At 40.8% G+C, this 11,406-nt stretch overlaps 1 protein-coding gene across 2 annotated transcripts; it reads right to left on the reverse strand.

Annotated features, from left to right (window-relative positions):
- Window positions 1-6,434: 6,434 nt before the first annotated feature.
- LOC125524327 (putative xyloglucan endotransglucosylase/hydrolase protein 23) lies at window positions 6,435-7,829 on the reverse strand. Of its 2 annotated transcripts, XM_087532291.1 has the most exons (3): window positions 7,456-7,827; window positions 7,169-7,362; window positions 6,435-7,055 (listed from the first exon to the last, which is right to left on the reverse strand). In XM_087532291.1, the coding sequence occupies exons 1-3, from the start codon at window positions 7,714-7,716 to the stop codon at window positions 6,632-6,634; spliced, it is 879 nt and encodes a 292-aa protein (XP_087388417.1). In that variant the 5' UTR covers window positions 7,717-7,827; the 3' UTR covers window positions 6,435-6,631. The 2 variants fall into 2 exon arrangements, with proteins under 2 accessions (XP_087388417.1, XP_087388416.1); XM_087532290.1 differs by having other exon boundaries at window positions 7,169-7,829.
- Window positions 7,830-11,406: the final 3,577 nt, after the last annotated feature.

Here is an 11,406-nt window from a genome sequence, read left to right on the forward strand (position 1 = left end):
TGAAGCCTGCCTCGCCATGGAGGAGAATAGCATAGTGTTATTCAATGGGAGGTGCTAATTTACATAGCTTAGACGCATTCGCTTTTTTCAGTGGAAGAATATACCGTAAGGGCGGATACTAAGCTTTTGTGAAATTTTGGTTCCAATCGGTGATTTTCTTATTAGAAACTGGTTGTGTCGCTACTTAAATATGGCATGAGGATTGAGGATCTACTTATTATTAGAAATGAATTGTTGCTATGTAGATTTTCATGCCGAAGTGAAGAAATACCCTGCCACTATGGAACGTGTGTTCTGAAACAGTTGAATATATCAGTTCAGCTGCAATGGTAGCGATGGAGACATCATGCGGCGGTTATCAGTACAGTGCAGATGATCATGTGGCCATTTTGGTTTATCTTCAGTACGATGTTTAATATCGGTATAGTTACTGTAATCTTCCAAATGATCTGTTTATTTTTTCCTTTTGTTTTTTTATTTTGATGTCTAACTAATATTTTATTTCCTGCAGCCAATTCAATCTCGTACCCTGTAATTTGGTTCGTCCGAGAGATACTAGCTGCACCTTTTCAACTTGTCAGTTGCACTAGCAAGTTTTGTAGCAGAGACTTCTTTGATGATATTGTTGATGTTTTAAGGAAGACCTGGTCAATAGGGAGTTCGTTGTATCAAGGTGGTTCTGCATCCAGAGCACTCGCGCTTACATCTGAAATTGCCATTTGGGAATCACTCTGGAAAGATCTGTACCAGGTAACTTAAATTTGTTTGCATGCCTATTAATTTTTTAATTAGTATATTATGCAACTTACGTTGTCTCTTGTTTTAGATTTTGAGTGCAGTCCGAAGCATTTTGTACGGTTTTGTTGTGTTCTTTTCAACGTGCAATAGGCATCGGCTCAGGTAAAAAAGATTGGCTTGCATGCAAAGGTAGTATTTGCAAATCATACAAACAATTAGTCGAAAATCTGAATGATGAGAACATCCATTGACGAGATACATTCTTCGGCATTGAACACGCCCTGTCACGATGTTCAGTCTCTAGGTTGTAGTGTGTGAGATGGACGAGAAATCTGAGCATGTCCACTTGTCCAGGTTTTGAGTACTGCTGTGTGTCGTTTGTGTTTGTTCAGTTGTGATGGTTGTGATGTGTGTAGTCTGTACTGAATTTTGGCTACAAACACTACTATAATCTTTCATATTTTTGAATTATTAATAACCTGACATTCTTATTCATATTTTTGGTAAATGTTTGCGACTAAGATGACCACATAAGTACCTAGGTTATGGCCTGTTAAACTAATGTTCCCTTTTTAGTGCCATTTGCATTACTTATAATCTTACACAGTTCATCATTCTGCATCCATTGGATAAGGTGAGCATGTTCTCCTTTAGATTTTTTTTTCTGCTGTAAACCAAAATGATTGATTTTTTATAGGTATGCCACACAGGCCACTACAGTATCCTATTTGTTACGCCACTACTACAAATTCATGATAGTCGCCATTCCCATCCTCCATGGATGCTCCCAGGAGGACATGGTGTCTGTGGAGGTGCAATATGTGATTCTAACAAGGGTAGAGCTTAAAGATGTGAACCAAAATGATTGATTTTTTTATAGGTATCCCTCACCGACCGCTGCAGTATCATATTTGTTGCACCACTACTACTAATTCATATAAGCAAACAGTATTGCACCCATTATTGCATCATTTAGCTATTCTTTATTTCCTCATCCAACAATGTTTCTTTGTAGTTCCATTGAATTAACAAGATGGTTTTTATAACTTATCTGTGCAGGTATATGCATAGATTGTGTCGACCACGTGTCTCCTTCATACTACTTATGTTGATGGATTAATTGGTTGAATGATGCTTATCTTCTCTTCTTTTCTTTACATTTTGGTGATCAAATCAAATTTGAGATGTATTTATAATGATCACATACTTGGTGTGTTTCGTCTTGCAGCAACATGATTTCAGACGAATGTAAGGCTGAAGGAAGATTTTAGAGATGGCAAAGGCGTCAGCAAGGACATGAGACAAGAGGTAAACATTCTTCTATGTGTTCCCCTCTGCTATTTTAGACTATATTGTTGAAACTGAGCAACAAAAATTCAAGTTGAATTAGTGCCACCAACTATCCTTGGCTTTGTTTCTAACCTTATAATCCAGTATTTCATATGCGACTGCGACTGAGGCCATGGTACATGCCCTTTTAGGTAAACCAACAGAGAATTTCTCGGCGAACCTTCACTTTTAATGCAAGTTCACGAGCCGATTACTGTATCTTTAAGTAGCATTTGGTTGCTTGGATGAAGCTGGATTGGAGATTGCCATCCAGCTTTTAGAAGTCCTGGTTTTATTTGTTTGGTTGGATGGACATGATAGGATCTGTATCCAGTTAAAACGAATGTATCTCCAACCAGGGAAAATCCAAGTGGTAGAAAATCTCCAGTTAGCCGAGCCACTTCTTGCCCCCACTGATTAAGCTTAAACATGACGTATATATTTCTCTTAGAAAAATATTCACTTGCGGCATTCATCGAACAACACCTTTTCTGAATCACAGAAATGGTCTTGGCCAAATGCCAGGTCGAGTCAACAATCCTCTACCTTTTATAGGCTCTTCACATGCACATACCTCTGATTCATGTAACATCTATAATTAATGAGTTCCAATAACTTTACACTGAAGGATTTATTAATTTAGAAATTTATTTATGCACCACTGGTAACACTTGTATGTCACTACTGTATGTAATTACTTTATACTACCACTTGTGAGATAAAGGGTATTTTTGGACGTATTGTTCCAGTATCTCGAGATGCTATATGAGCACTCCAAGTCTAGCACCAGCATTGTTTTTGAAATAGAAGAAAACAAAAATGGTTAAACTATCTACAAGTTTTCCAGATGTCCACTAAAAGAACATCACAATCTCATTCTAACAATATTCTTCATTAAGTCAACTTCGGCACCATGATTTTTCTAAAAATAGAGAATGGCGTTTTTTACGAAGATGATGAATATTTTCAAGAAGAAAAAATGACTTCCCTTTTTATTTCTTTTGCATGTTTAATATTGCCCGATATGTTTACCACTACATGTATTGCTTAAAGGAACTAAGTTATTCTAAGAAGGTTGGTCGTGCTATTTGGAATTTCAAACATGCTTCATATGTTGTACAGTGTACAAATAAACAAACAATTGACTTATCCATTTGCAGAGCTTGCTTTAACACAATTAACATTTCTTTGATAAATACTCCCTCCGTCCCGAAATAAGTATCTCAATTTTGTACTAGCTTTAGTACAAAATTGTACTACTAAGCTTGAGACAGTTATTTTGGGTCGGAGGGAGTATGATTTGATTGCAAAATCTGATATGCGAGACGCTATGGAGATGTGATCTTAGGATGTTCAAAAAGATGGCATCTAAGTTCTTCAAACGCTTTTAGAAGTAGGGCTCCAATCAAAATAAGAATTGGTACTTCAAGATGGAATTTATTCCGCTCGACAAGTAAATGGCATTTATTTCTCTCTCAAAGAAATTAGATGGCATTTCTTCATTTTGAGAACCTACTGCTTTTGTGTGTATATTGGATTGTTTTTCGAGATGTGATATTCATTTATGAAGTAATACAGAATTCGTTTCAAAGTTCTACACCTGCCCGTGAGCATGCGAAGTTAAGCAGAACATAGTTTGTAATGATCCAGTCAGAGCGAAATTTAAGGCAATGGCTCTGCTGACAGGTGGCACTGTATTTTTTTTTACGGGTGGCACTGTTATCCTCACCGCCCTTGCTCTTGGATCATCACTCAAGCATATCTTTGCGTGCGTGTATACACTCACAAATGATGAACTAGGCAATCTAATATATATCGTGGAATCGTGGATTGATGATATTTCATTATCATTAATTTCCTTAATAAAAAGATATAGTGGATTCGAATAAATTTTAATGATACTATTTTTATCAGCTAGCAGTTGTAACAAACGTTCTATGCCTTAAGAAAATTTTGTTGGTGTTGATATCATGGTGCCATTGATATATTCTATGTGAGGTTGCCTTTTCAGTCGTCACAAAATTTAATCTTCTTTAACAACCAATCAGACCACCTAATGGATGAAACAACATATATTACTGTCTGTATGCAACAACATGACCACAACTATGTCAACTTGAAAAACAGCGTGTCCCCATTTAACTTAATACTTTTTTGGAACATTTATTTTGTATTTGTGTGAAATCAACTTTGATCAATGTTTAAAACGTGCATTGCACGTGTAAATTTACTAGTGCATGCATATGGGCGATGCATGTCGGTTTCGTCGTCCATCTCTGCAATTTTTCCTGTACGTACGTACTGGTCCTGGAGATGCCGGTCCGAGCTTGTTCGTAATTCACAACGCGGATCTGCAAAGGAGAGTGGTGCGACTTTGTCCATATAATTTTGGTCTTCGTTTTTTTAGGAGGCATAAAAAAATTAGTCTTCTTGAGTCACGCTTAGAGCATCTATAACCAAACTTGGCAAATCCGACCCCTCAAACGCCAGCGGACGCGCCCGGACGCGTCGGCGTAAAGCGGTAAAGTGACCGATCACACCTCAAAAAATGCATTTCACATCCGGATATCTAAAATTAGAAACCTTAAATCCATAATTTGCGTGGAGCTTCGTCCAGTTGCGCTCTACTCGTCCGGCGGCTGGCTGCTCCCCTCATAGTATTGGTCCGATCGCTGGCAAGGTAGAGTAGGGCATGGGACACGAGCCGGCTCACGGGACTCAATGTGCCACCGTCTTCCATGCCCTATTCTTCCTCGCCGGAGCCCGGAACCCGTTGGGTGCCGGTGGACGTCAGATCGATGATGGATTCGTCCTAGGACGAGCCGGCGACATCCACCACGACACGGTTGCGGCACCCGGACTGATGCACCATACGGGGCGCCGGAGATTGCGACTCCGCCTCGCCCACATCCACCGCGTCCCGCTGCAGTGCACGCTGGACACGCCGCGCCATGTTTGTGTCGGACGACGCCCACGGTGCATCCATGGCCTCGGCGCGTCAACGAAGGCGTTGCGCGTATGTCACCGAGTTCGGACGTTAGGCGGACCACACCGCCTCTGGTGAGGCAGCTACGACTACCCTTGCACTGGCTCCGTGCACCATTTGGGCGAACGCAATGCATTCCCGACGGAAAGAGTCCGAGCGCTGTTCTGCATGGGACTCCTTCCGGAAGCGGCGGAGCGCAAGCCGGACAACCATCTCCTCTTCGGGGCCACGTGAAATGAGCTCAGAGTCGACGGATCTAAAGATAAAGGACTTGGATCCACAGTCAGACGGCGCCAGGGACGAGTTTAAGGGATGGAGGGGAGTGGAGTGGTGTGAAGTGATTTAGATTTGATCCGACAGTAGATGCGGAGAAATATATATGAGGTAAAATGAGGCGGGTCCGACGTGACGAACCTGCGCAGGCAGCAGATGATTAACGCATCGCCCAGGGTCCCGACGAATTGACGCCGGCTTTGCATTGGCATTGCAATGGCCCTGGCCTGAGTCGGCCGGACGCGTTGAAGGGCGGCGGAGCGCATCCCTCCCATGCGCCGACAGGGGTCTAAATCCCAACGCCAGGCTTGCTTAGTGGCGTCACCTTTCAACTCCACTGGAATTCGCTACACCAGCTCCATCGATCCGTTGATGCTCCTGCTTCGAATTTTGCCATGGTCTCTCTGGCTGTGCCGATCGAGTGAGCTGGCAAAGTACGGGCACTCAAGTGGCTCCGATCTGATCGACCCCACCCCTTTCGTGCAATCATGGGGGATTGGGGTACCATCAGCATTCAGCAGCTAGGCAGAAATATTTTGGGCTCGTAGGCACAGCCCACAGGTGTTAGTTTGAACGAAAGGAGGACATTTGAATATCGGACAAGGGTTTGGATCTCGCAACGTCCTTGTTCTGTTCTGTCTCTGGTGCCAACAGAGTGAATCACAAGTTGGCTGTTTTCGCCTTAAGTTGGAGTAGTACGTTCTTTTTCATTTTCTAAATTTTCCACATGCCAAAATGATCATCTTGACACTTTATCACACACACGTACTTCTATCCATTCTCCACATACAAGAATTATTTGGTAGGAGCAATAGTATGTTTCTTTTTTGCCAAATTCCCCATAGGGATCAAAAAATACGGACGGGAACGTATGGCTCTCGGGTGTAACTACACCTGAGTTTTTTTAAAACATAGTAATTTGTAAAAAAGTAAAAAAAAACTGAAACTTTTGGGGAACAAAATACTAAATTTATTGTTGCACTCGTATAAAAACTTTCACGAAGAAATGGATGTCATGTTGTTGCTAAAACTTTCATGAATATAGTATCAACTAAGACTTTGTTAAATCCCAGTCGATTGAGATTTAGCAAATTCTGAACAAAGGACGTAAGAGGAGGTAATATATTGCACAAGAATTGAACCACCGGTTACTTTACACATTTCCCATTACCAATCCTTATTGATGGATTTCGGTTTATACATACACCCCATCTTTCCTATCTCCGGCCGTCTTCCTCCGGCGATCAACGGATATGCAGGCCAATGCTAGCAGCTGCCGGATATATAGCTCGATGGACATGGGGACTACATGGAGCACTCGGCGGGGACGCCCGTGGCGACGCGCTTGGGGTCAGTGCAGTAGTTGTAGATCATGTAATTGCTCTGCACCCAACGCATGCGCTCCTGCCGCGTCAGATCCAGCTCCTGGTTGTACCAGTCGCCGGCCGCGGCTGCGCCACCAATGCCTGGGGCCGCGTCTGTGCCGACGCTGGCGCCGCAGCGCGGCTTGCCGCCCGCGGTCACCACGCACGCGTCGGCCTTGAAGCCGCGGTACGAGGCGGAGAACGGGGCATGGGACCAGTCCGTCTTGACGCGGCCGCCCTGCGTGGCCCAGTCGTCGGCGTTCCAGAGGCTGGAGTAGAGGCGCATCGGCTGGTTCTTGGGGAAGGCGATCCCCTTGCCCTCCAAGTTCCTGAAGTCTCTGATCGGCATGTCGTCCACCATGAAGCTGCATTATTATTTACACCACCAAATCAATCAGTCCATGTGTTGCAGAAGCCAATATGGCCAGCGTTCTTGAAAGGAAAGCGAAGGTTGAGCAATGGAGATCAACAAACATACATGATGTGCTTTGGGTTCCAGAGAATGGAGTAGGTGTGGAAGTCGTTGGTGGGATCGAACCAGAGGCGGAACTGCTGCTCCCGCTGGCCCTGCCCCTGCGTGAACACGTTGGTGTGCAGCGTGTAGGGCTCGCCGGTGACGTTGCCAAGGAACTCGAAGTCGATCTCGTCGTGCGTCGGCCCCTGCGACGACAGCTGCACATTCACACACACCAAACCAAACCAAGTTAGGCAACCGTGTCTTCCGATCAGACCGAGAAGCAGAGGAAAGAATGAATGTCGGCGTACGTAGTAGGCGGTGACGGTGCCGGCGGAGTTGCCGGGGACGAGCTTGAGCTGCATGTCGATCTTGCCGTAGAGGTACTCGTGCTTGGACTGGAACCCGGAGCCGGAGACCTTATCGAGCCCCAGCGTGAGGAGCTGGCCGTTGTCGAGGATCTTGCCGCGCCCGTCACCCCAGGTGACGTCGAACTCCTTGTCGAAGCTCGCCGCCGCCAGGGCACAAGAGGCGAGCAGGATGGCCAGCACCGACACCGCCATGCGAGCCATGCGTTGCGGGCTCGATGCTCACCCAACTAGAGCTAGGTAGGAAGAACAAGTGCTAGAAGATGAAGATGAGGAGAAAGCTTGATGGAAGCTTGTGTTGTGTGAGTGGAATGAGCAGGGCGTGAGGGCGTTTATATAGTGGTTTGGAGATAAGCGTGGCGTGCCGGATGGATGGATGGTTCGGCGAATCGAGAGGAGTTCGCCAGCTCCGGTGTATTGCGTGTGAGTTGGCGCCAGAGGAGAGGAGACAGAGCAAGGCAGGACGGTACTGTGGCGAGTGAGTAGCGAACAATTTTCTGATGGAAAATGAGACGCCTGACTGCCCCGACATGGCCACGCCAGAGGCTCTCACCTACAGCAAGACGACATTAAGCATCGATCGAGACGTATAGCAAATTTCAGGAGGCAAGGCAACAGCTTTTGATTTTATTATATGATTATTTCAGATGATTTTGTGTTTTGTACCCAAATGGCAGTACAAAACATACATGATGCATGAACAAGAATTAGTCAGGGATGGATGGATGACCTATTCTTTGCGACAATCTTTTTCATCTCCGAAGCGTGTGATGATTCCTGGTATGTTAGATAGGTTGAGACAACACAAAATGGATAGAACTCTCTCATGTCTCAGAGCTATCGTTGCTATTATTTGGGATTGGCAATCGATGCCCTTAGCTAGTGATTACGTGTTAGATGCATCCGTATTTAGATAAATTTAAGATACGCAATTTGAGACGGAGGGAGTACTTTCATGTTAAGGCTGTTCTGGTCACTAATCCTCTAATGCTATACAATTATAAGTAGGTTATTTTCATTAACCTATTTATCTTACAATGGAAGTATGTCACCTCGACATGTAATCATGCATAGGAAAAAGGGTCACATACAATCATGTATGACAAAATGCTTTTTATGGTACTTACATTCAATAAATCTTTTACAACTATATACAAGAAATAAATACAATAAATAATATGTATATTCAATTCCACTTTTCATTTTTTATCAAAATATTTATGTTTCGTACAAACAAATCTCATTGAATTGTAAGGCAACCGATTTATGTAACACTGCATGAGGTATCATCTAGTTTTAGCAGCCTTGATTTTTCTCCTCAACAATCTAAACGATGAGAAAATTGCTTGACATTAAGTCTAGCAAGGGCCACGTCTCTGGTCAGGACGTGTTCAATTAATTTAGGTTCTCACCTATTGGAATAATGGAACTGACTGCTCATGCATCCATTTGAAACCAGGAAATTTATTTTCACTTCAAAGGTACGAAGGCATTGACTCTGATAGTTTGATACCGAAGTAACTTTTATTTTTATTTTTTATTTTGCTTACTCGATTGTGCTTCTCTATGTAAGGAAAAATCACAAAAATCAGTTTGCTTACTACAAAAAATGTGAAGAACAATACATGTAGACCACGTGTAAGATAAGTATTTCATAATCCTTAAAAATATTAGGAATAATTATTCCATTACTAGATAGGGATCTATGTATATCCATGTTTAGTAAACTAGATGATGCCCCAAGCGTTGTGACAACTGTGTAATAAATACTTCCTCCGTTCTTAAATATTGACTTTCTAGAGATTTCAACAAGTGACTACATATGGAGCAAAATGAGTGAATCTACACTCTAAAATATGTCTATATACATCCTTATGTGGTAATCCATTTGAAATCTTTAAAAAGACAAATATTTAGGAACTGAGGGAGTAGGTGTTTCAAAACAACTAAAATTGATGCAAAAACAATGGTCCAAAATTATGTGCACATAGAGAAAAAATTTAAATTGAACTTAATATGACACCATCTTTAACAAAGATGTGAAGCACGAACAATTTTTTTCCTCGTAGCATCCAACACATATACAGCCCATAACATGCTATTTTTTTTAATAAATTCTTAAAGTTTGCCATCTTTCCAAACAAAAAAATCTCTAACTTTGCCATGTGCGAATTACAAAATTCCAAAGGTTGCCTTGATTGTTTTAGAGATTTTTTTCTGAAATATTCCATATTTTTCAAATAACAAGCTTATTAAATTTTCCATCTGTAATTTTTTTATAGGTAGCATGGAAATTTTATTATGTTGATCATGGGATTTTTATTATTTTCTATCATGGAAATTTTATTATGTTGATCATGGTATTTTTATTATTCTCTATCATGGCAATTTTATGTGTTTGATTTTATGTTATAACAAAGAAAATGTAAAATATGGCCATTTTATTATTAAGAGCGCATAAATTTATTTTTAATATCATGAAATTTCTATTATTTCCACAATGGGCACCTTTTCTTTGTATTTTATATAATAAAATCAATTTTTGCATCATTATCATTGAAAAAACTAAAAACTCTGTTGCCATGTCAACACATTTTTTATTGTCTTGCCATCTTAAACTATACAACCACGGCAAAGTTAAAATACATTTATGTAATGTGATGGTAAGTCAGGGTGAAAAAGTTACACAATGGTAAATTACTTGAACATACCATGGCAATTTTGTGGAACATACCATGGAAAATTCTTTTCATAATTTTCTTATTTGAACATTTTTGCCAAGGTGAATTATTTTTAAAATATTTTAGCATGCTAAAATTGCCATGTGTTCATTACATTCAAATTTTGCGACGACAAACTTCATTTATAAGTTTTTCCATGGTATGTTCAAATAAATTTGGTAAAACTCACATGTGATCTTGAGATGAATTTATCATATTTGCCATGTTTCTACAAACATTTTTCATTATATTTTGCCATGCAACTATTTTTTTTCTAATCCCCTCTCCTTTGATTTTTTTTAGGAATTGAAAATTATCTTATTTTTTTACATCTGCTACAAACCTTTTCAAAATGTTGCCATGTTATCTAGATGTGCAAATTTGTTGTCTATAAGATTGGATTTTTTTAATTCTGTCTATTTTACCTACATCATGGCAAATCCTTTTTTTTATATCGTACATTTTTGTTCGCACGACGTGCTTTCTCATAGCGAACCATTTGGTTGCTCTAGCCCCTTCACAAATCTGATGCCATATTGGTATTGGCTTCTCTTTTGTAGGTCAGGTCACATGGTATTGGCTTCTCTTTTGTAGGTCAGGTCACGCCCATTGCTGAATCTTTATGGTGCGGGGGAGACTAGTATAGAATCTCACATTTAGGTGAGATCAATGAGATCAACTTTTTTTTTAATATTTAGACACTTTGAAAACAACATACTTGAGGGTATGTCTACAACTCCGGAAAAAAATCATCTCAAGACTTGATGTACATTTAGAGATTAAAAAAAAAGACAAATTCGAATGTGAATAGCGGTTCATTTGGGAATGTGAATAGTGGTTGCTTTGGGTGAATATTAATTTGACACTATTCACATATGATTTTGTCTTTTTTGTTTCTATTACTGTAGGTCGAATTAGAAGCTGAAACTTTTTAAGGTTGTATCAAACATTGATGTGTGTCTGTAATTTTTTCGAGAATATTTGAACGTGTTTTTGTATTTTCAAAAAATTGATTTCATTGATCTCACCTAATGTGTGATCCTATACTAGTCTTCCCCATATGGTGCTTAAAACATAACATAACTGGATGATCATATCAGCTTTACAGATAAAATGAGATAGATATTTCGCAGTATAAGGACACTGATGCAGAAGGCGGCCATCCAACTCTATC

The sequence above is a fragment of the Triticum urartu genome, chromosome 7A (genome assembly GCF_056163025.1).
Source record: "Triticum urartu cultivar PI428250 chromosome 7A, HENAU_Tu73, whole genome shotgun sequence".
Classification (NCBI taxonomy): domain Eukaryota; kingdom Viridiplantae; phylum Streptophyta; class Magnoliopsida; order Poales; family Poaceae; genus Triticum; species Triticum urartu.

Excerpts from the sequence above, each read along its gene's own strand:
- LOC125524327 (XM_087532290.1), bottom strand. The coding sequence starts at position 7,716 with ATGGCTCGCATGGCGGTGTCGGTGCTGGCCATCCTGCTCGCCTCTTGT. Across the intron at positions 7,056-7,168 it reads TGGAACCCAAAGCACATCAT|CTTCATGGTGGACGACATGC; the intron begins GTATGTTTGTTG and ends ATAATAATGCAG.